The sequence below is a fragment of the Jaculus jaculus genome, chromosome 17, assembly GCF_020740685.1.
Source record: "Jaculus jaculus isolate mJacJac1 chromosome 17, mJacJac1.mat.Y.cur, whole genome shotgun sequence".
NCBI lineage: Eukaryota > Metazoa > Chordata > Mammalia > Rodentia > Dipodidae > Jaculus > Jaculus jaculus.
Genome location: NC_059118.1, coordinates 20,963,977 through 20,989,192, shown reverse-complemented (window position 1 = coordinate 20,989,192; position 25,216 = coordinate 20,963,977). Strand labels below are relative to the sequence as shown.

Genomic DNA, 25,216 nt, shown 5'->3' with positions numbered 1-25,216 from the left:
AAATAGTGAACATAACAACTGGATACTCTGTTGTCTTTAGTAAAACATTTAAACAGTCTGATAGGGTAGCTGGACACGGTGGCACATGCCTTTCATCCCAGTACTAGGGAAGGAGAGATAGGATAGCTGCAAGTTCAAGGCCAGCCTGAGACTATAGAGTGAGTCCCAGGTCAACCTGGGTTAGAGTGAGATCCAACTTTGCAAAAAACCAAAAACCTGATGAAGAGAGAGGGGTCTCCTGAGTGGTGAAGAATGGATACACAAGCAATGAATAGATGGAGCGTGGCTCAGTCATAACATGTGGTCAGACTTAGTATGTGAGGTTTTCTGATAAGAGCAGAGTGGTAAGAAATAACTTTCTGAGTCACTCTCTGCACAGATGGTAGGATTTAAAAGCGACTTGTTGACAAGAGTGGCTGGAGGTGCTGCTCTGCTGTTGGGAGGGGGTTCCCTGGGGTTTGGGGCATGGATGGTCTTGTCAGAGGATAAAGGATGGAATTTGGTATCCTGCAGATTTCTCCTATTCTAGAACTTGATGTTGCTCTCAGAGCAGAAATGGCAGTTGTTTCCTCCAGAGAGCAAAATTAGGGAGTCAGAAAAATTCTGAAAAAGGGAAAACTAAAAACCACAGGACATTGTCTTCCTATAATCCTTTCTGTCAAGCGCTGTTGTGACTCTCTATGTGGCTCTTGGTTCCAGAAATTTCTTGGGTGTGTTAGAAGCTAACATGTTACAGACAGCCTCTCTTGCTTTTCACAGTAGAAACCTGTGCTTTTTAGGAAGAGATCTTTACAACCTCCTGAGGAACAGGATGGCAGCTTGTTGGGGATTAAATGTGAAATGCCCCCATGGACTCACTCCTAGATGGTGCTCTGGCTAGAAAGTTGTTGAATCTTTAGGAGGTGGAACCTTGCTGGAGGAAGTCACTGGGGGAAGGTGTCTTGAGGCTTCATAGCCTGGTCCTACTTCCAGTCCTTTCTCTCTTCTTCCTTACTGCAGAAGCAATGTGACGAGCCTCTCCATGCACCTCCATCCATGGCCTTCCTGACATGATGAACCGTATCCCTTCTTAACCTGAAAGCCAAAAGAAATCCTTCTCCCACTTACGTTGCTCTTATCAGATATTTGTTTGACTCCAGGACCCATGTAAGCCAGACGCACAAAGGTGAGGCAAGAGCAAGGTCGCACATGCCCACTAGGTGGCGCACTCATCTGGAGTTTGATTACAGTGGCTGAGGCCCTGGCACACCAATTCTCTCTCTCCCTTTGTCTCTCTGTAGCTCACTAAAAAAATTAGGTATTTGGTCATGTCAAAAGTAGCCAACACCCAGGTGTCGGGGTGTTCCACTGGTGATCAAAACATTGAAAGTCACTGGACAGTAAATGTGGCACTTCAGGTTTTTTATTGGTTTTTTTTTTTTGTGTTTTTTTTTTTAAGTGGGAGATGAGAGGGGCATCAATCCCTTCAGAATCTCTGGATCAAATAAAAAAAAAAAGATGGAACCACTAGGGAGATAATATTGACACCCACCCTATACACATGCAACCACTTTAGCAGTTCAAAGCTCCCCAAAACTTTTTCTTTCTTTTTTCAAAATATTTTATTTATTATTTGTTTATTTGAGAGAGAGAGAGAGAGAGGGAGAGATGTAGAAATAGGAAGGGGGGAGAGGGAGAGAATAGGCACGCCAGGGCTTCCAGCCACTGCAAATGAACTCCAGACACATGCGGCCCCTTGTGCCTCTGGCTTATGCGGGTCCTGGGGAATCAAACCTGAGTCCTTTGGCTTTGCAGGCAAGTGCCTTAACCGCTAAGCCATCTCTCCATCCCCCACCCCCAAACCCCTCCGCGCGCCAGAACTTTTTCTATCACAGGTAAAGGCAGTGTCCCATCAGGTGACTGGGAACAGATAACGAACTGAAAAACCCCTAGACCAGCAGAAGGCTGGTAGCGCACGCATTCACGCCCCTCTGTTTCAGGCCGATCTGAGTGCAGTTCCGCGCTTAGCCGCTTGCTAGCTCTGCGGCAAGCCTCGGCTCCCGCGATTCCAGCACGGAAGTGCCGCGTGGGGAGAACCGCGAGCGTGTGCCGAAGCCGCGGGGCCGGGCCTCCGCACACAGCAGGCGCTGAGCAAGCCTGGCTGCCACTGGGACTGGTTGGCATCGGGAACTGGATTTCCTAGTCACAGACAGCAACGCAGCTACAAAAGCTGCAAAGGGGGTCAGGACATCACACGTCACCCCTGTCTCGTGGCGACTCCCGCGCTCCCACACCAATACAAGTATCTTTTTATTTTTTATTTTTTTTTTAATTATTTTTATTTACTTATTTGAAAGTGACAGAGAGATAAAGAGGCAGATAGAGACAGAGAGAACGGGCGCACCAGGGCCTTCAGTCTCTGCAAACGAACTCCAGACGCGTGCGCCCCCTTGTGCATCTGGCTAACGTGGGACCTGGGGAACCGAGCCTCGAACCCGGGTCCTTAGGCTTCACAGGCAAGCGCTTAACGGCTACGCCATCTCTCCAGCCCAATACAAGTATCTTAAATAAAGAAGTCCAAGGCAAATTCTTACCCCAAAAGCCTCCTCGAAGAAACCTCTCTCATTAAAAGCAAAGACGGCAGGGATGATGGCCAGGGCACTAAACTCCATGGTGGCCGTAAGGATGGACGATCTGCTGGCTGGCTGACCGTTGCTAAAAAACACCTCGACTCTTCTCACGTTGGCTCCCGCAGATGTCCGTTTGAAAACACTGCGGGCCACGAATCTCATTGCCTCGCCGGTGTCCCGGACTGTGCAGGGACTCGATATTCTATTTGTGAAAGAAGCTTCAGGAGTTGTTTCTTGCTCTGATGGTCAGACGAACGAATGAGGTAGTTGGTGGCCGTGTCATAGGACACCACAACAACTCTTGCTCCCATGGGACAGTTGTGTTCCCTGATGTTGAGGTCACTGACAATAGAAGTGATGACGTCCCTTGTTTCATTAAATCGGTGTTCAGTGGCACCAGAAGACTGATCCAGGGCAAATACCAGCTCTGTTGGATACACTGGACACTTTGCTACAAAAGAAAAATGGATAGGAAAAAAAAAAACTATATATATATAAAGTTGGGCTAGAGAGATGGCTTAGTGGTTAAGGCATTTGCCTGCAAAGTCAAAGGCCCCAGGTTCAATTCCCCAGGACCCAGATAAGGCAGATGCACAAGGTGGTGCACCCATCTAAAGTTTGTTTGTAGTGGCTGGAGACCCTGGTGTACCTATTCTCTACCCCCCCATCTCTGTGTCTTCTCTGTCAAATGAATTAATAAAAATATTTAAAAATAAATATTAAGTTGTTTCACTAGATCAAAGATTTTCCCATACCCTTTATTCCAGTGAAGTCGGTTCACAGTGAAGTAAAAAGCCTGGGCTTTTTCATCCCCTATCTAGAAGTGGGGGTGGAGGGGTCATGTACAAAGAAGGAAAGGATTTTCCTTCATAAACATGAAAGTGTTACATAAATCTAAAGCATTAATATTTTCCTTGAGCTTCTGGGGGAGGGAGAAGCATTTTCTTCAGGGGTGTAGCCACTGGTAAGTTGCCCATGTTCCCATAAATAACCCTAATCAAACCCAACAGTTCTCCAACCTGGCCTACCTCCCAAAGCCTGTGACTCAACAAACCCAATATCCCAACCACCATTCCTTGTAATATAAATAAGAAAGTGTGAATGTATTGCTATGTTTGAAATAAAGGAATTGACCTGTGGGGGGAAAATATGAAAGTTAATAACAGGGCTAGAGAGATGGCTCAGCTGGTAAAGGCGTTTGCTAGCAAAGCCTGACAGCCTGGGTTCAATTCCCCAAGACCCATGTCAAGCTAAGTACACAGAGTCATGCCTGTATCTGGAGTTCAGTTAAGTGGTACAAGGCTCTGGTATGCCTATTTTCTCTCTCTCTCTCTCGTGCCCACCACCATCCCTCTGTCTCCTTGAAAATAAATAAATAAAAATGTTTCTAAAAGTTAATAATGGATAGTAGAATACTAAACTGGAGTATTCCTTATTTCTTAGCTCTATAACTAAAAACAATTGGCAAAAGTAGTTGAAAAGCATTGCCCTAGATTGGCATATCCTCCCAAGCTCTTTTGGAAGATAGAATCAACTTGCTTGTGTGTATTCGATCCTTCCCTCAGTGGCCAGAAGGCATTGGTATAGTTAATTCAAATCCAGAAACTTACTGAGCACTTAACATTCATAAGGATTCGTGGGTTGGTGTTTGTTTGTTTGTTTGTTTTGTTTTGGCTGGAATAAAATGAACAGTCCCAAACTTTGAGGTTCTTCTCCTGGGTCAGGCCAGGAGGTCCTGAGACCGACATATCTGGCCTCACCAGGCACATCATCCAGGGGATCTAATGAGTCAGGCATTGTGACCACACTATAGACACTGGCGCTATTACACACAGGCAGGTGAAGTTTATACATTGCAGTGCCTGGGGAGATGACGCTGGCCGGAATGCAGGCCTAAGGGAGACAAGACACACAACACACCCAACAGCTGATGGGGATAGCAGTAGACATGGTAACCCAAGCACAGACCAGACAGGGCCCTGTCCCGTGGACCACATGCCCAAGCACAGGACCTACTTTGTTAAAAAATAAAAAATAAAAAAAGAATAGAAAAATGTGACAAGCCCTGGAAAGGACAATTATGTGAAGGGCTTAGGAGTTACCATGTAACAATCAAATGAAAACATATTGACAATCAAAAGACAGAAATGAGGGCTGGAGAGATAGCTTAATGGCTAAGGCATTTGCCTGCAAAACCTAAGGACCCAGGTTCAATTCACCAGGACCCACATAAGCCAGATGCAAAAGGTGGTGCATGAGTCTGGAGTTTGTTTGTAGAGGCTGAAAGGCCCTGGTGTGCCTGTTCTCTCCTCTCTCTCTGCTTCTTTCTATCTCTCTCTCAAATAAATAAAATTAAATTTTGTTAAAAGGCAGTGTGGTGGTTTGATTCAGGTGTCCCCATAAACTTAGGTGTTCTGAATGCTAGGTTCCCAGCTGATGGATATTTGGGAATTAATGCCTCCTGGAGGGAGTGTATTGTTGGGGGCGGGCTTAAGGGCTTTATAGCCAGTTTCCCCTTGCCAGTGTTTGGCACACCCTCCTGTTGCTGTGGTCCATCTTATGTTGGCCAGGGGGTGATGTCCACCCTCTGCTCATGCCATCGTTTTCCCCTGCCATCGTGAAGCTTCCCCTCGAGCCTGTAAGCCAAAATAAAACTCTTTTTCCCAGAAGCTGCTCTTGGTTAGGTGATTTCTACCAGCAATGCGAACCGGACTGCAACAGTAAAGTGGTACCAGAAGTGGGGTTGCTGCTAGACACCTGACTATGTGACTTCAGGCTTTTAGAGCTGATTTTCAACAGGAATATGGAAGGAGTTGAAACCTTGGCCTAAGAGATGCCTTGCAGTGCTGTAAGTACAGCTTGATGGACTATTATGGTCAGAGCTACAAGACCTGAAGGCAGTAAGAACTATGGACTGTGAGGTTTGGCTTATGAGGGTGAGAAAAAGCTTTGCCTGGACTGGGCTAGTAGTTTGTGTGAGAAGCTTGCTCTTGTGCCCATGTCCTGAGAAGTTGTGCAGGGTTGCTTTGCGTAGAAATGAACTGGTGTGTGCAGAGGGATATGGCACAGAAAGAAAAATCTTTTGGGTTGCCCATTCAGCTGCAACTGAGAGATTACAGCTTTTGAGACTGGGCTAGCTGACCTGTGCTGGGGCAACAAGAATAATGTAGACTCTTTTGAAGGGGCCTGAGTGCTCAAGGAGTCCTGTTCTTCAAAGTCTGCTTTAATCCCCCCTGGATTAACAAATTGGCACCTACCTGGTATCGTGGAGTATAAGAAATGCTGGAAAGAGGGTCATTGAGTTTGCAACACAGTCTTGTGTTTTGGAAATGGCCATGGGCAGTGTGAAGCAGGTTTGCTGGTTGCCTGCATAGAGACCCCATGGGGCCATGAAGATGAACCGTGGCTTGCAGTGGAGACCCCATGGAGATGCCGGGACCATGAGATGGCTGCCGAGGAGCTGCCGGCCCCGGTGAAGTTTTCCAGGACTGTTAGTAGCCTAGCTGGAGGGGCGGAATTGGAATGCCAGAGACTTGTTGCTGGTTGGAATTATCGAACTTGAAGATTTCTCACTGGCTATAGTTGTTGGACTTGAAGCTACAAATGTTTGCCCTGGTTGTTTTAAATTTTGTATTGGTTGAATGTTTCTTTGCTATGCCCAATGCCATCTTTTGCAGTGTGAATATTTATTCTGTGCCATTATGGGTTTTTTTGAGGTTATATTTTGGTATTATGGCTCAGTTAAAAGATCTTGAATTATGGGGATATATGAACATCATTGAGATTGATAAAAACTATGGGGACTTTTAAAGTAAGACTGAAAGCATTGTATTTTACATCATGTATGGATATCAGTTTATGGGGGCCAGGGGCGGAATGTGGTGGTTTGATTCAGGTGTCCCCATAAACTTAGGTGTTCTGAATGCTAGGTTCCCAGCTGATGGATATTTGGGAATTAATGCCTCCTGGAGGGAGTGTATTGTTGGGGGCGGGCTTAAGGGCTTTATAGCCAGTTTCCCCTTGCCAGTGTTTGGCACACCCTCCTGTTGCTGTGGTCCATCTTATGTTGGCCAGGGGGTGATGTCCACCCTCTGCTCATGCCATCGTTTTCCCCTGCCATCGTGAAGCTTCCCCTCGAGCCTATAAGCCAAAATAAAACTCTTTTTCCCAGAAGCTGCTCTTGGTTAGGTGATTTCTACCAGCAATGCAAACCAGACTGCAACAGGCAGAAATGTCTGCATAGAAGAACATCCTTTTCACTTGGGGAGGTAAGGGTTCCTTTCAAATTGGTCTAACCAAAACACAATAATTATTTCAGTAAGAAACAATATGGGTAGAACACTCACCTTTACAACAAGCTATACAAAGGAGAGAAAGATAGATTTTGTTACATTTTTTTTTGAGCACATACCAAAAAACAAAAAAATCCACAAATAAAATTTCAACAACACTTAAGATTTTGAATATAATTGAAAAGGAAGCCAATTTCTGTGTGACAAGAAACCACAGTGAAAGGTCTGAGGAAGCTGTCCACAGATTTGTATTCATTTGGGAACATTCCTGACTTTTCCCCCTTTTGAACCATGGCTAGCAGACCTCAGCAGGATTTCAGTGAGAGCTGAAATGCTGAACTCTTATCTGAGAGCACAATAGATGAGGCTCTGATTAAATGGCCAGATAGCTGAAATTCAATTTGGTTTTTGTCTCTTTTCTTATAGTCTTGTGAGACTCATTCAGCAACATCAGGCTAAAACATGGGGTCTGGATTTCTTCCCTGATGAACACCTTGGGAGCCTCTATGTTTTTTTTCTGTAGAACCATTGGGGGGTGGGGATTTCCAAATGAACTTTGTCTCTAATTAAAAATACAGCTCTTTTTGAGTGATTTCCACTTCCAGAGAGAGCAAGAGAAAAGGACCCCAAGGGTTTCCATGAGCAGGGAAACATCTGGTCTGTCTGACTAAATTTCTCTCTGTAAACCCGAGGCACATCAGAGAAAGTGCTGGTAAACCCTTAGGAAAGCACAGGCTTGAAATTTTCCAACTCAGTCCCTAGGAAGCCAATGAGTCCCTCCAACCTAATGGAAGACTTTATTAACACTGGTGACAAACCAGTCTTCCATCCTGCTGCCCCGACACCTGGTCCCTTCTTAGCAGCCCCTAGGAACATTTTGTGTTGATTTTAACACTGCGGCCACCGACATGCCCACGGCCCACAGCCATCACTCATAACCCATGGCCTCCTGTGTATCCATCCTAATGGTGAAAATAGATCTTTCCTGTCTGCCTGGGAACTCTCACATGATGACCTCAAACCCAACCCTGAGACCCACTAGATGTGAGTCTCTCCAAGCCGGGTGACTATGGGGTGAAATCAATTCACCTCACTTAGTGTGTTCATTCATTTTCCTGTTATATTCTCAACTACCTCTCTCTCTCTTTCTCTCTTTTTATTCCCTTGATCCACAGCTCCAGCAGAACAGGATGGGAAATGAGGGGTCTAACTTTGAGGACCCTTGGTAATGTCACCTACAAAGCCCCAAAAGTCCAGCCCTACGATGTGTTCGGGGGTGGACCTTTAAGGCATGTGGAGGGTAGTCTGGAGTTTTGGCTGTTTGTGCTCTGCTTGTTGGTATGTCTTGGCTGTTTGGTGGTCTCTCTCTGCTTGGATCAGTAGAAGTGAGCCAGCTTCCACTGTCATCAATGGTCTTCCCCTGAACCATGTAAGTCTGGAATAAACCCTCCCCTCCCACAAATTGCTTTTGGTTCAATGTTTGTCCAGCAACGCAAAGCCGACCACAATACACACCTTTTTGTGGGGGTCTCTAATTATTGCCATATGCATATGTCTTTTTCCTGAATGCATCCTACCACGTGAGCTCACACTTTAATTCACACCTTCTGTGCCCCTTCTTTGTAGTGAGGGGGCCTTACAGTTGGTACCTGAGGCACCTGCGGGCTCAGCCTTCAGATCCCACAGACTCATAGTATTCAATCCTAAGTTGCCTCACCAACTCTTGATGCTCTTGACCATGACAGATACTCACAGCTATGATCCCGCATGAGCTGCATCAAATCACAGGGCTGTGATTTTAAAAGAGAGAAAATTGCCATGAACACGTGATCACCCAGAGGATGATTTTTTTTTTTCAGTGAACTGGGTGGGGGTTTTGTTTGTTTTCATGAATCAGGCGATACATACAGAATAGACGGGCTGTCCTGCTGAGCCTTTAGGACCCTAGAGAGGAAAAAGAACAAGTCATTGGTTCAAGAACTGGACCTTTAGTGAGAAGACTAAAACAATGCAATAACAAAACAAAACAAAGCCTTCTTCCCTGAAAATACAGTAGTCAGAGAATGGTTAAAGTACTCCAACAATGAATTTTTTTCCTCTTCATAGCAAGTGTGTAAACTTTTTTTTTTTTTTTTTTTTTGCTTTTTGAGGTTGCCTCATTTATGTAGTCTAGGCTGGTCTTGAACTTCTGACCATGATCCTTCTGTCTTAGCCTCCCAAATGCTGGGATCACAGGAGTATGCCAGTATGTAAAGTCTTTTGTTTTATTATTAACATTAAGTAAGTGAATAATTCCCTAAAATGAACTCAACTATTGTTCTATAGTGGAAAGATGTAAAGAAACAAGAGTATTTCTTCATATGTTTGTATTAACCTTGCAATACTTGGATGAAGGTATTTCCCATAAGAATACCTAAAATTGTGCTTGGGGAGATGGATTGGTGGTTAAAGGTGCTTACTTACATAGTCTGCCAAATTGGAGTGACCTGGGTTCAATTCCCCAGTACCCACAAAAAGCCAGATGCACAACATAGCTAATTTATCTGGGGTTCATTTGCAGTGCCAAGAGGTCATGATGCACCTGTTTATTCTCTGTCTCTCCTCACAAATAAATAAATAAAAAATTTAAAAAGATACTTAGCCAGGTGTGGTGGTGCATGCCTTTAATCACAGCACTTGAGAAGGAGAGGTAGGAGGATTGCTGAAAGTTTGAGGCCACCCTGAGACTAGTGATCCCAGGTCAGCCTGGGATAGAGTAACACCCTAGTTCAAAAAAAAAAAAAAAAAAGATACTTAAAAGTGTAAGCAGCAGCAGACTTTGCAAAGGGTAGAACCGAGGCAAGGGGTTGGTTGAAAATGCAAAGTTAGGTTGTATTATAAATCAAGAAGTTTAAGTGCAGGGGAAAACAAGAAGCCTCGATGTATATATAAGAACCAAAGACGACTGCATAGCAAAGTAGACATCACAGATGCATATGAGATAATCGCATAAACACCATGAGGTGTGGAGCAAGAGGGTGTCAACAATCGGGTGAAATGAGGCAGGCAAGGCCTGTGGGGAAAAGTCAGCCTGGCTTCTCATAGATCTGAGCTTTTCTCTTTCCCTTTCCTTATTTCCTGTCACTAGAATCACGCTTCTTATTGGTAGTGGTTCTTTTTTTTTTATTTTTTTGTTTATTTATTTATTTGAGAGTGACACAGAGAAGGCAGAGAGAGAGAGAGAGAGAGAGAGAGAGAGAGAGAATGGGTGCTCCAGAGCTTCCAGCATCTGTAAATAAACTCCAGATGCATGCGCCCCCTTGTGCATCTGGCTAATGTGGTTACTGGGGAATTGAGCCTCGAACCGGGGTCCTTAGGCTTCACAGGCGAGCGCTTAACCACTAAGCCATCTCTCCAGCCCCTTTCTTTTTTAATATTTCATTTATTTATTTATGAGAGAGAAAGAGGCAGAAAGACAGAGAGAATGGGCACCCCAGGGCCACCAGCCACTGCAAATGAACTCCAGACACATGTGCCACCTTGTGCATTTGGCTTACAAGGTAATTCTAGGGAATCAAACCTGGGTCTTTAAGCTTCACAGGCAAATACCTTAACTGCTAAGCCATCTTTCAAGCCCTACTAGTGATTCTTGATGCATTTCCCCACATATATCTTTAAGGCAACTAGTGAATGCCAGAGGGCTCATTTCAGAACAAAATGCTATGAAGTTACATGCATGAATTTGCTTGGACACTTGCCCTCATCAACTAGGATGTTAGAATAAGAACCCCTGTTCTGAATAACAACTAGGTCATGTACCTATTTACCCACAAATCCATTTATTCATCCACCCATCCATCCAATAAACAGTTAAATGTCTGCTAGATGTTGGGCTGGCCAATGGTATGCTGCTGATGTTAACCAGAACTGAGTGGAATCTGTGATTCTACCCAGTGGAGAAATCACCGAAAGGTGTAGGTAGAGTCTAGCTATGGCAGAAAACAGAGAAATAATGCATGACCATGTAAACAGAGGAAAAGTTCCTTGCTAGTGAATAGAAAGGGCAGACATATCTTACAGAGTTTCATAAGTGAGGAGAGCTTTCCCTAAAAGAGTGAAGCTTAAGGATAATTTTGAAGTACTGAGGCAAAGGCTGAGAGGCAAGGGCTGTAGACAAAGAAATCACCTTCTGGGTCAGAACAGCCAGGCCAAGAGTATAAGACCTCAGAGATGCGGAGCCCCCAAATCACCAAAGCCAGGCATGGTGGTGCACACCTTTAATCCCAGCACTCGGGAGGCAGAGGTAGGAGGATTATTGTGAGTTCGAGGCCAGCCTGAGACTACATAGTGAACTCCAGATCAGCCCGGACTAAAGTGAGACCCTACCTCAAAAAAACAAATAAACAAATGAATAAAAATAAAAATCACCCATTCTTCAAAGCAAAACAAGAAAACAAAAAAAAAAAAAAGTGACTGAATCAGAACAATGTTGACAGAAATCTCACTCCCCCATGGATTTTTAAAAGTTTCATCTTTTTAAATTTTTTAATTGATTATGGACATACTTAGTACGGCAACATCACATACTGGTACCAACCTTTCCCTCATCTCTGCCCCTTTCCAAAGAGGGCTCTCCCCATAGATGTTTTTGCCCGTGAAACCATCCACCGTCTGCTTTACAAAGTCCCAAGTTCAAGAACTCCTCAATGCATAAAACAAGATAAACAGTGTCTCCTCTCTTTACACAAGGCCATCTGGGCCTCCTCCTTTGCACAGCAGGTGCTAGCCGTATTTAGTTCTTGCCTGACTATGCTTGAGAAGGGAGAGAGACATGAAATTAAGTCATTACAACTACACGAGAGGCATGAAAACAGAGATACAGATATTCTGTTGATGGTAGGTGTGCCTGACTGCTGGGAACACATCCAGATTTGACATCCCTCTTGTGACGGAATCACGGGTAGAAAGTTATGTTTATATTTCCAGATCTATCTACAATCTATATTGAGGATAGAAAGACAGTAACAGTGGTTGTGGCAAGTTCTATCAGTCTGTTTGCATGATGGGACTTTGTCACAAGACTCTTGTGAAGGCCGGGTGTGGTTGCTCACACCTTTAATCCCAGCACTTGGGAGGCAGAGGGAGGAGGATCACTGTGAGTTCGAGGCCACCCTGAAACTACATAGTGAATTCCAGGTCAGCCTGAGCTAGAGTGAGACCCAACCTCGAAAATCAAAACAAAAAGACCTTTGTGAAACATGTGCAACCCCATCTCTATTGTCAAGGCTACAGCCATAAATCCCAATAACAGCAAATACTTGCACACAGCACCTGAGAGTGTACAGAGTGTTTACACTCAATTATCTGATCCTCACAGCTACCTTCTGACGTAGTTAGAATAAGCCAGGCCATCTTCACCTTAGAAGAAAACTGAGATGCCCAGGGAAATGGCTCAGTGAGTGAAAGCCCTCCTGGCCCAAGCATGAAGACCAGAGCTTGGGTCCCCAGAACCCACGAAAAGACAGACATGGCATTGGTAATCCAGGTGCGCCTACAGTGAGATGAGAGGTGGAGACAAGACGATCCCTGGTAGCTTACAAGTCAGCTAGCCTGACATACACAGCAGCAACCAAGAGACCCTCCCGCAATCAAAGTGGTCGGTGAGAACCTATGCTTGAGATTGTCTTCTGGGCTCCACACACATGCGGGGCATGTGTGCACCCCCCCACACACATGAACACACACACACATCCATATATATACACACACATAAACATTACTATACAAAAATAAAACAGGAGGAAAGAAAGGAAGGAAAGAGAAAAACAGAAAGGCCCAATGATGACTGGTCCAAGGACATACAGCTGGTCAGAAATAAAATGTGGACTTGGACTCAGTGCTTCTGCCTTTAAATTCTATGTCCTTCCAATTGGGTAGACCAGAAATGAGCACATGCTGCTTAGAATTCATGAGAATACTCACTCTCCGTCCTGGAGGGCCTTGTGATCCAGGAGGTCTCCTTTCACCATTCAAGCCTACAGTGAGCTGACGACACGAATGCTCATTAGTTTCTACATTTTTCTTTCCATGGGGACTAAGTCCATTTTCACGAAACTGTAGTCTCAACAGTAGTTTCTAAAACAGAGTAGCTGGACTGGAAGTATATCTCTGTGGAGTGTTTGCCTAATATCTGTGAAATGCTGGGTTCCATTCCTAGCACCACAAATAATAATAATAATAATTATAAATACTTTAATTGAAAATAGAGGACAGATGCTATTAATTCAAATCAGAGAAATTGTCTACCTATAATATAAGCCATTCATTCTTTGTTTTTTTCCCCTGAGTCTGGATAACCTCATCTAATATAAATTTCCAACTCTGTCAACTTTCCTGCAAATTTTATAATTCATTTTTCCTTATGGCTAAATAAAATTTCATTGTATATATTAATCACACTTTCATTATTCATCTATTGATGAACATCTAGGCTGGTTCCATTTCCTTGCTATTTTGAATAATGCAGCAATAAAAAAAAAAGAATGTGCAATTACCTCTAAGGTAGGATTTTGACTACATGCCCAGGAGTAATATAGCTGGGTCATACGGTAATTCTATTTTTAATTTTTTGAGAAATCTCCATATTGATTTTTGTAGTGACTCTGCCAGCTTACACTCTTACCAGCAGCGAATAGAGACTCTCCTTTCTCTACACTTAAGAAAAATATTGAGAAGTTTAATATATGAACCTACTGTAACTGGTCATATTCCTATCAGGTTATTTTCTTTTGTCCCCTCTCCTCCACCTCAATCCCACTGAGGAAACTCCTCTTTCAAAGTAGAACTTTCTGTGTTTTCTTGTCTCATTCCTTCTTGTCTTCCTCTGTCCTATGTCAGAATGGTTATGGATTAAGAACAGTGCAGGTCTTGTATGGGTATCAGTACCCACGGTGGGGGCATGACTGTACCAGTTTGTTCATGTCAGGAGGGCAGTGCCCCATGGTACATTTTCCCACCCTGCAAATCATCCCTTCTTAACCACTGGTGAGCATCTATTTTCTTCCTAGCCCTTTAATTTAGTGAAACACTTTGCTCTGACGATGGCTGAAAACTGACACCAGCCATGAACTTAAATCGAAATTAGTCACAAACTAATGCCTGGTGCTAACAAGAAGAGCAAATATACCATGGCATGTTAAGATCTAATGTAAAAATGTCCCATCTATAAGACAGCAAAAGAGCAAATAATTAAGTGATGTCTCATGTAAACAATGTGAGCAGACTGCATCATTCCTATAGCTCAGGGTGATGGCTAGAGAAACCAGCAAACTATATCCAGGTATGGAAAGTATCTCTTTCACACCCATGGTGACCAGTGAGTGGCAGGGCACTCAAATTTTAAAATGAAAAGATGTTTGTATTTAAGCATGATGTTCTCTTCTATGCTCTACTAATCAGAATATCTCAATATTATTCCTTAAAAGGAATACTAAATATGATCAACTTATGGATAATGCAATTATCAGGTTATGGGTTAAGAGCAGTGCAAGAACAAGCTTACAGCTTCATTTCCACTCACTGGGTAAATACGCTGGCATTACAGATGCCTCAGAAAAGACATGAAGACACTGACATTTCTGTGACAACCAGTTATCGATTTTTAAATCCTTAAAATTATTAAGATTCATGGGACCATAGAAGTTTAGTGCTAAAAATCACTTTCTGTTTTACCGGGTTCAGGTCTTATATTCCAGAAATAGAATCCTGTGCAGGTTTGGATGTGCAATGGCTCCCATTGACTAATGAGTACCCAATCCCCAGTTGGTGGTGCTGTTTAGAAAGGTTGTGGAGACTTGATAGAGGAAGTGTGTCACTGAGGGTAGGCTTTGAGGTTTGTTTGTTTTTTTTTTCCAGTGCCACTTGCGACACTCAGCTCAATTGCTCTACTTCCTCCCTTCCGTTGTGAAGATGGACACCTGGCTGGCTGTCCCTGCCATGCTTCCCTCCACCATGGTGAAACTTCCCTTCAAAACTGTAAGCTAGGGCTGGAGAGACGGCTTAGCACTTATAGCACTTGCCTGAGAAGCCTAAGTACCCAGGTTCGATTGCCCAGTACCTACGTAAGCTAGATGCACAAGGTGGCACTTGCATCTGGAGTTTGCTTGAAGTGACTGGAGGCCCTAGTGCAGCCATTCTCTCTTTTTCTCTCCCTTTCTCTCTCAAATAAATAAATAAAATTAAAAAAAAAAACTATAAACTGTCTCCTTCCATAAGCTGCTTCCAGTCGAGCATTTTGTACCAGCAACAAGAAAGTCATTGCTACCAGCACCAAAGAGGAGTATGAAAGGTCACAGAGCTAGCCAGTGGCATTTCAAGATGCCCTTGAACAGGATGAATACTCCACATTTATGGTTACAATGCTAATGCCACAATCTTCATAGGAAACAATTATTATTTCTGGAGTCATGGACCACTTACTGTCAGTCCCCTAAATCCTTTGGGTCCAGGCCTTCCAGGAATTCCAGGATCACCAACATCACCCTGATTCAGACAGAGGAAATCAAGGTGTTAAAATATTTCCTATGAAAGTTTTAAAATTTCTCTCCAAACATTTATATATTAATGAAGTCCAACACAATATAAAATGCCATTTTTTTCCTGACATTTGGGACTAAACCATCAGTATATTTAAATAGTCTGTGAACTAATTTCAATACTCTAATAATATAACACAAAATATCAACTCAGTGACCAGCTGTTACTAAAATAATCCAGAGAAACTGCTGGAGAATGTGGAGTATTGACTACAAAAAATAAAATAATGAATCACTTCCTAAGTCTATGAGTTGTTTCCTGAAAAGCTGAAGATAAAAAGTTTAATCTGACATTGGTGGTAGTTATTTATCAAATGACAAATAACCTATTTCACATTAATCAGTAAATTGATGAATTTCTCCCTTTGTCAATAAGCTAGAAAATTGATCTTCTAACATAAAAAAATTCTTGCTCTGATAGTTATTTATGTAGTCTCTTGTATGGAAGGAAAGAATCACCTTTGGAAATTCATCAGTTAAAAGCACTTTTAAGATGATACAAAAATTGGAGGCTTGCCTAGAGATGTTTTATTAGATATTCTAGTTTTCATTTTAATCTGAGAATCCCCTGTGTGGAGGACACTGTTCTTGACACTTTCTGGAAAAGGATATCATAATGCAGAACCCTGGTGTATACAGACAGAACGAGAGCCTCTCTGGAGGAGGCAGGAGGCATAGCTGCTTCTTCAGTGTAGAAGTTGGATTTAGTCTAATAGGCAATGGGGAATGCTGGAAGATGCTTGATCATGAAAATAGAAGAATTAGGCTCTGCTTAAGGCAGTGGGTCCTAGGAACAGTAGCAGTTGGGATTAACTGAAGGGGGGGGGAGAGATGGAAGTAGAAGATGAATGAGAAGAATGTGTTTTTGTAGGTGAGAAGAAAGAAATGTCAGAATAATAAAAGACAAACAGCAATGACCAAGGCTGAATGAGATCACCAAGGAGAAACCAGCCAAAAGAGGACAGGCAGACAACTAAACCAGAGAGGGTTCCTGAAGGTAGAGTTCAAGATGCAGGGCACCAGTGAACAAAGGTCAGGATGAGCTTTTCCAATATAAAGACTCCTAAGGGTTACGAATGTCCTGTCCTCATAAAGCCCCATGGACGCAGCTGCCCCCTTCGCCCTCTACCCTTTCCCACTGCATCCAGGCTGAGGGGCTCGTGTCAGTTCTGAAGATTCCTGTGGTAACAGTGAAAGAAGTTCTTGTGCATGATACCTTCAGCCCCATATCTCCAGGGAATCCTTGGAAGCCCTGTAATGTCCAGCAGAAGACAAAAGTAAATCAACACATCATTTTCTCAGCATGAGAATTTCTTCTGGAATTATTTAGATATGATTTATCAATTAAAAAAAATAATTGGTTTCCATATTTACCTTTACTCCTTTTTGTCCCACATGACCATAGCCTGGGAGGCCATAATCGCCCTGTAAGCACACCAGTTCATGTCAATTTCTCAAAAGTGAAAATCATCTTCAATACTGGGGCGATTATAGTGTTGTGGGGGGAAACTGTGGATATTCAGTGCTTCTTCACTTTCTTTCTCCCCCACCTCCTACCTGTGTTGGGTCAATCCAAGGTCTTGCACAGGCTAAGCAAGTGCTCTATCATTGAATGACAACCACAGCCCCCTTACTTGCTGATACATGCCCTGACACTTCTTTAGCCACCTCCACTCTACAACAACTGCAGGAGGCCACCGATGGCTTTTTGGTGTCTTATTTTGTTTTATTTTTGTTGATTTGTTTTTGGGACAGGGCCTTATGTGCCCCATGCTAGTTTCAAACTTTCTATGTAACTAAGATGACCTTGAACTCATGACCCTTCTGCCTCCACCTCCCAATGCTGGATTTACAGGTGTGCACACCACATTTCCTGGCAAGACTGACAAGTTTAAGATTGAAAGATAAGCCACGTTTGGTACTCCACACCTTTAATTCTGGCACTTGGGAGGGCTGATGCAGGAAGACTGGCACAAGTTTGAAGCTAGCCTGAACTACATAGTGAGTTTCAAGACAGCCTGGGCTACAGAATGAGGCCTCATTACCAAAAAAAAAAAAAAAAGCTAGGCATGGTGGTGCACGACTGTAATCCCAGCATTTGAGAGGTGCAGGCATCAGAAGCTCAGAGTCATTCTCAGGTACAAAGTGAGTTTAAGGCCAGCCTGAGTTACATGAGACCCTGCCTAAAAAGAAAAATAGAGGACTGGACCACTGGACCATTTCTACAAGTACTTTGATTTAACTTTATAGATAGAAACTTCAATTACGGGCATCTGGAAGTCTCTGTGGAGGCTGCAGACAGTGAGATGTGGCAAGTAAAAGCTTAGTAGACCCTTATATTCTCTGTAGGCCCCTGGATCTTTTCCTTTTTCTTTTTTTTTTTTTTTTTTTTTTGAGGTAGGGTCTCGCTCTAGTCAAAGCTGACCTGGAATTCACTATGTAGTCTCAGGGTGGCCTTGAACTCACGGCGATCCACCTACCTCTGCCTCTCGAGTGCTAGGATTAAAGGGCGTGTGCACCACGCCCAGCAGCCCCTGGATCTTGATGGCTAGTTACTGGTTCCTCTCTCCCTTCCTCACTATTTTCAAAGCTCCTTTGCTATTACCTACAATCTCCATGATATACTATAGAGCTCTTAAACTTGTTCCTCCTATCTGAAGTCATGTGTCCTTTGACCAGCATCACCTCTGTCTTCCACTCCTCCAGTCTCTGGTATTCACCATTTTACTCTTTCCAAGTTTAATGCAAGCGAGATGACATAGAATGGTGTTTGTCTTTCCATATCTGCCTTCTTTTACACATGATGTCCTCCAAGTTCATCTATGTTGTCATAAATGACCAGCTTTATTTCCTCTTTAAGGTTGAGTAGCATTCTAATCCATTTTTCTATCCATTCATCCACAAATAAATACTTAGGTTGATTCCTTCTCTTGACTATTGTGAGTAATGCTGATACTTGATAAAATTCCTATGCTATCTACACAAAATTTTTGTAAGTTTAATAATACCGTAATAAAAATAACAATGTAAGAATTATTATTATTACTTAAAGGAATAAAACAACTGTCCCTAGATTGTCTGTCCCATAGCTAAGTTTTTCGTACAGCCAGAGGCACAAAAAAAAAAAAAAAAATGACTCATTTCTTGGCTTTATTACTCTACTTCTTTTCAACCTAGAGTTTTGCCAAAAGGAGAGAAAATGAGGCTGTTTTGCTTTATCTATGGTCAAATGTATGCACATCATCGCATCATTGTTAAGATATTGAAGAGCCCTGCTCTGACCCACCTAGCATCCCTCTGCCTCTCCTGTCCCATCCTCCATCACTGAGAGCAATGTGAAGAGAGCTGTTCCATATCTTCCTAGATGTGGAAATACCTTCTTTGACCCAGGAGCTGAAGCTGATGACTTCTGTCCCATCCCCTTCCCTCAGAACTGAGCACTCAGAACTGGGGAGGTAAATAGCTTTGTGCTTCATACCTGTTTCCCTCGCTGTCCAGGGGGCCCCACTGGCCCTGGGACTCCAAAAACTCCAGGTTCCCCCTAAGGCAATGAGCAAGAAGAGTGTCTGATCAGTCAAGTCAAACATACCTACCACAGGCAGTTCTGTCCACTAGGTGGGGGAACGTGAGGTTCTCAGTGGGGGTGGGGGGTCAGTGCTCTGTGGGGGTCTGAGTAAAAGGCTCATAGTGATCTTCCCACAGGAGAAAATAATACACTCGGCACAGCCCAAGCATGTGCTTGAGTACTTTCTGAGACTGAACAGTATTCCACTGTGTGCGTTCACACAGAGGTTTATACTTTGCTGATTGACAAAGGACTAAAAGACAAGGCAGGGTAGAAAGTTTACCCCACAGAAGGCTGGTTTGTTTGCTGGTGCATCTACCCAGCCAACTTTGGCGACACCATGTCAACCAGCAGGAGCCCAAAGCACTCAAGCTTCCGAGGCCAACCACAGGCTAGATGGCTACTCATTCTCTTCCTCTCTCCTTCTTCTTACTTTTCTTACTATTTTAAAAATCTGAAGATATTCTCAGGGGCAATGACAAAGGGGAAGGTTACTGCATAGTTTCGTGAGCTCACTGTACATGGGAAACCTAGGCTCTTGACTCAAAAATTAAGAATTGAGAAGTTGAACATCAAAGGTAAAGTCTTTCAGACTATAATGAAATCTTTATAAGTGTCTTTTGCACAAGTGCTCTCCTTTATAGTCATAATGGGAAAGATGTTATGTTATGGGGAAAATTATATGAAAATAAATATTTGGGGCTGGATAGTTGGTTTAGTGGTTAAGGCACTTGCCGGTGAAGCCTAAGGACCCATGTTCTACTCTCCAGATCCCACATAAGCCCCACACAGGGTGACACAAGCGTGCAAGGTCACACAAGCACACAAGATGGTACACATGTCTGGAATCCAATTGCAGTGGCTGGAGTCCCTGTAAAACCTATTCTCTCTCTCTTTCTCATAAAATAAGTAAATATTTGAATTCTAGTTTCAAAAGAATGTGTATATAGCTGTGTTTAGGGCATAAATTATGTTAAATATAACATGAATTTCTTTCCATAATGTTTGGCTTTATTACTCAATAAAAAGACCTAATACTAAAAAAAATAAATAAATAAAGAGAGACGGAGAGAGAGAATTCTGAGACCATGGGACTGAGGAGAGGACCCAGTGGTTAAAATCACTTGCTGCTTAAGCATGAAGGAGTGGGAGAGACTGAGACCATTCAAGTTCAAATCCCTCAGAACCCATATGAAAACCAGGGCATGGTCATGCACACCTGTAACTCAAGTCTACAAGGGCCAAAACCCAGAGATTCACTGTGGCTTGCTAACAAATACTGGCACCTCTGGGTTTAGGGAGAGACCCTATCTCAAGGAAGTACACAATTGGGTACCCAAAGGTATCCTCTGGCCTCCACAAGCACATGAATGATATGCATTCACATTCATGTGCATACAACACACACACACACAGAGAGGGGGGGGAGGGGACTCAGAAATCTTGATAAGAGAGCATTAAATTCAGCAGGTCCCTTTCTCAGGAGATTCTATATGACAGCTCAGAGCCTAGGTCATTGATGCTGGCCTGGGCGAGAGTCAAACCATGATGGGGCCAGAGGCTTTCTCTCTGGCAATCACCACTACAGCCACTTAAGCCATAGGGGGCTGAGTTAGACAGAGAACTGCATAAGTTCTGATAGTCACCGCCCCCCCCCCCCCGCCCAATTCTGCTCAACTCAGCCAGGATGCAACCCTGAAAGAGAAGAATCTGATTGTTAAGAGACGTCTTGGGGATGTTTCATGATGGGCAGATCAGAGTCTGTCCTGGGACAAGGGGCAATGAGAGCAGTGAGAAATTCTCTGCTCGCTCAATGGAGGAGAGAATGTGTCAGCGTAAGGCAGCTGGGCTGATGCTGGTGGTTGGACTCCGTCACGTGAGGAATTAACACAACACTCAAAAAAGAAAAAATGCAGCTACTTTTGTCATCAGTACTTGAAGTCCATGAGAAATTACATTTACCTTCCTCCCCACAAATCCAGGTCTTCCAGTGCTCCCTTTAGGTCCTGCTGGCCCAGGAGAACCCTAAAACCGTGAGAGATGCAAAAGTTAACATCCCAGAAATTTCTCGAGGCCCGTTAGGAATGAGTCATTTTTCTTCATGTCATTCCCAACAGTCCCTTCAGGGCTCCTTAAGGAGCAAGAGGTTCAACCACCCAGTGGGAGAGCATGTTGAAGTCAACCAGATGTCTCAGAGTCTAGTCCTAAGCAGCAGACCACAGATCTGCATCCACTGGGAGTCACTAGCCCATATGGGACTTTAGGGAGTCAAAAAAAAAAAAAAAAGGCTCCCTTGACTCAACCAGCATATTCCTTCCAAATGTGGGAAACTCATACAATGTAACATGGTGATTTTGTTGGAAAAAGACACATTGCTTCCACCCTGTGTGTAATTCATCATGGCATCGCGGGCATATTCCAGTGTCCCAAACTAAAAGTGGGCATATTTCAGTATCCCAGACTAAAAGTGGACATACACATCTTTCACACACCCTCTAGGAAGATAATAGAGCATGTTAGAGCATCCCTTGTCTCCGGAGCTCTGGCCAAAGAACTAAAAGAATTCAGAAGTCCCACAACAAACCCCTTACCATCCAAAGTCTCCTTTCATTTCTCACTCATGAAACGAACAGACTCTCAGATGCTGAATTCAGGAGCTACACTTAGGAATCAAATAGATTTGTCTAGCTAGGGATCTCTGCACAGTGGTGGCTAATCAGGGCATGTCTGTGAGTGATTTTCTAGATTAGGTTAACTGAGGCAAGAAGCCCTCTCCCCCCACCCCACACACACACACAAACATACACACACCTTAGCCACGAGCTGCATGCGAGCTGGGGTCCCAGACGAAATAAAGCGGAGAAAGCAAGCAGAGCCTTGGCAGTCATGACTCTGCTTCCTGACCACAGATGCAATGCAACCAGCCGTTTCCTGCTCCTGACACCAAGCCTTCCCCACCATGACCAACTGTTCTCTCAAACTGTGAGCCAAAACAAACTTCCTTAAGTTGTTTATTGTCGGGTTACAGCAACAAGGAAAGCAATCAGTAAATATATGTGTGTGGCATAGATAGTTTTTAAAAGAGAAGTAGAATGATTAGTTCAGGGGTGTTCATGATTCAGCGGTATTGCTGCTCTTCCAGATGTTTTCTTGAGGATGAGGAAGTGGGTTTATGCATTCTGAGTAAAAGGCCAGTGAGGGAGAAAGAGGACTATGTTGGTTAGGTATAAAGAATCTGATCTGGGCTTAAAAAATAACTGATCCACAATAGCCTCCAGATGAAATAATGCTATCTAAATAGATAATATAAAGTAAGCCACATAGTAAGGTGTTTTCCAGCAAGAGGAAAGCGTCATTGACTAATGTCTCTTAGTCACTCACCTGAGGTCCCTTGTGCCCCTCACTTCCTTTTTCTCCTCTCCTGCCAGGATTTCCATTCAACCCCTTTTGTAGTAACAAAAGAAATACAATGTGATATGGATAAAATTTCCTTTCTTAGAGTTCCAAAACACCTTGCTGGAGGAAAAGCGGTGGTCTTACCCTTTAAGCAGCCTTGTACCTGTGAGATTAAGTCTGTGTTAGGAGAGTAGCAGGGGACAGGCCCAGAGTAGCATAGATCTTATTAAGGAATTATCTGCCTGGATATAAGTGCTTCATACTTCTTCTCCAGGGAGAAATTTAAAAAAAAAATATATATATATACACCAAAGAAGAAAACTAAGGCCCAGAACGGAAGATACAAATGAATTCCATTGGTGGTTCCTTGTCCAAAGAACTTATCAATGTGTAAGATACAAACAAAGTTGTTTTAAGTTAACACTAAGGGAAGATGTGGCAGTAGACTTCTGCCAGACTAACAACAATAACGAGAAGTAATAAGGTGCTTGCCTACAAAGCCAAAGGACCCAGGTTCGACTCTCCAGGACCCACATAAAGCCAGATGCACAAGGTGACACATGCATCTGAAGTTCGCTTGCAGTGGCTGGAGGCATGGCATGCCCGTTCTCTCTCTCACACACACATAAATAAATTGAAAGATAATATACTTTTAACAACATGTATTTCTCTGATACTTACCATCAAGTACATAGTTCTCATACCATCCTCTTGCATGGAGGGAAAACTAAGACTGAAGGTTTGATCTCCAGCACCCAGGTACCCCAGCACCACTGTGCTGGGTGGGCATGGGGCCCACTGGTATTCCCAGCCCTCAGAAAGCAGAGACAGAGGATCTCGGGGACAGGCTGGCTACCCAGTCTAGCTGAATCAGTGAGCTCCGAGTTCAAGTGAGAGATCCTGCCTCAGTACGTAAAGTAGAGTATGATTGCTGGAGACCCCTGATGCTGACCTCTGGCCTCTACACACAAGTGCATGAGCACATGCATCTACACATTCGATGGTGCCAAAATTAATTGCAGATAGAATATCAAGGTCCTAATCGTTCATTCTTCCAAGCACCCAGACACAACCCCAGGTGAACGCGTGAATGCAACTTGCTTCTCTGGAGGCGTATTAATGAGCTTCAAATGTTGGAGCAGGCTTGATGGACCAAAATCTTTCTCCATGATGAGAAACACAGAATCTGATGGGGTGGCAGATTAAAATTTTTATCGGGAGGGGCTGTGGAGATGGCTTAGTGGATCAAGTCCTTGCAGCGCAAGCATGGGGACTGAGGTGCAGATGCCTAGGACCCACATAAATGCCAAGTGGGCCTTGTGGCATTCCAGGGGTGGAGAAAGGGGGACCCCTAGGGCAAGCTGACTAGCTAGACTAGCTGAGTCAGCAAGCTCTGGGTTTAAATAAGAGACCCTGCTGCAGTAAATAAAGGGGAGAGCAACCAAGGAGGACACCAAAGGTCAACCCCTGGCCTCTACATACATGTACACACACCCACACACATGCACTTGCATACACACATGCTTACACACATGTGTTCACACATCCAGACACATGCAAAAAAAAATAAATAATACATAATAATTTGACCAGTGTTTTAAAGTTATTTGGGAGAGAGAGAGAATGGGCATACCAAGACCTTCAGCCACTGCAAACAAACTCCAGATGCTGGCACTCCCTTGTGCACATGCGTGACACCGCACACCTGTGTCACTGTGCATCTGGCTTATGTGGGACCTGGAGATTGGCGCAGGAGTCCTCACTCTTTGTGGGCAAGCACCTTAGCCACTAAGCCATCTCTCCAGCCCTGAGCAGTTATTTTTATACACAGCCGCTTGCCTTCTTCCCATAAAACAACTTCACATCATTTACCAATATTTATGCCACGCCCCAACACACCTGTCGACCTTGCAGTCCTTCGGCTCCCTGTACACCTTGAGGTCCAGGGCCTCCTGGTTCTCCCTGATGAATGAGAGTTTGCAGTGTTAAAATTTGTCTCCATGTGGTTTCCAAACAGACCACTTCTTAACAGCATTTAAATAAGACATGGGTACTACTTAATCTCACTCATGGATGGCCTAACACTTTACGCTGCCTAGGATTGTGTTCTTCCAACTGTCAGCAATGAACACAACAATGTCTCTCGTTTTCATAAAGATTTCACTCTCCTTGCACGTTGGTTCCCAACACACATGACCATCAGTCAAACACACAACATTTGGAATTGCGCATGCTCTGTTTGCTTACGAGGCATATCTGTGAGGGAGACTTGGCCTTAGATGGGGCCAGTCGTGATCCTGGAAGCTGACCCAATGGTCACTTGTGTTTTCCACTAGTCACTTGGGATGATGTCCACTGTTGGGCACTTCCTACAACATCCTTGCCCAATGCTCACGTATCTAGCACCATCTGCCTAGGAGGCATCCCTTTGGTATGCTTCCACAGAGGACAAAGATACTTACGGAGGGACCTTGGGTCCCCCTTCGGCCTCCCATTCCCTGGAATATAAAAGGCAAAGTTTCAGCATATGTAGAAGGCGGATTTTTTCAGGCAAAGCGGCCTCTCATAGTCCCTCACTGACAGGATTAGTGAGCAGCTCACAGAAGTGGCTTCCCTGAGGACACGTGTTCACACTGGGCACTTACTTAGACACTAGCATTTGGGCATTTGACTGACCGCAAACCAACCCAAAAGTCATCACAAGCTCAACTCTGGTCTGACAGCTTCTGACAGTTACCAAGGAGGCTGAGTGGAGGATCGGCTCATTCCAAAGAAAGCGTC

At 43.8% G+C, this 25,216-nt stretch overlaps 1 protein-coding gene across 1 annotated transcript in view; it reads right to left on the bottom strand.

Annotated features, from left to right (window-relative positions):
- Col6a5 (collagen type VI alpha 5 chain) overlaps nucleotides 1-25,216 on the bottom strand; it is a 119,706-nt gene that overhangs the window by 44,862 nt on the left and 49,628 nt on the right. The window contains 14 exon segments of the mRNA XM_045136651.1: nucleotides 2,574-2,791; nucleotides 2,794-3,060; nucleotides 6,956-6,967; nucleotides 8,655-8,691; nucleotides 8,810-8,845; nucleotides 12,863-12,925; nucleotides 15,359-15,421; nucleotides 16,691-16,726; nucleotides 16,849-16,899; nucleotides 18,953-19,015; nucleotides 21,002-21,064; nucleotides 22,421-22,483; nucleotides 24,335-24,397; nucleotides 24,898-24,933. Coding sequence (XP_044992586.1) covers nucleotides 2,574-2,791; nucleotides 2,794-3,060; nucleotides 6,956-6,967; nucleotides 8,655-8,691; nucleotides 8,810-8,845; nucleotides 12,863-12,925; nucleotides 15,359-15,421; nucleotides 16,691-16,726; nucleotides 16,849-16,899; nucleotides 18,953-19,015; nucleotides 21,002-21,064; nucleotides 22,421-22,483; nucleotides 24,335-24,397; nucleotides 24,898-24,933 — 1,071 coding nt within the window.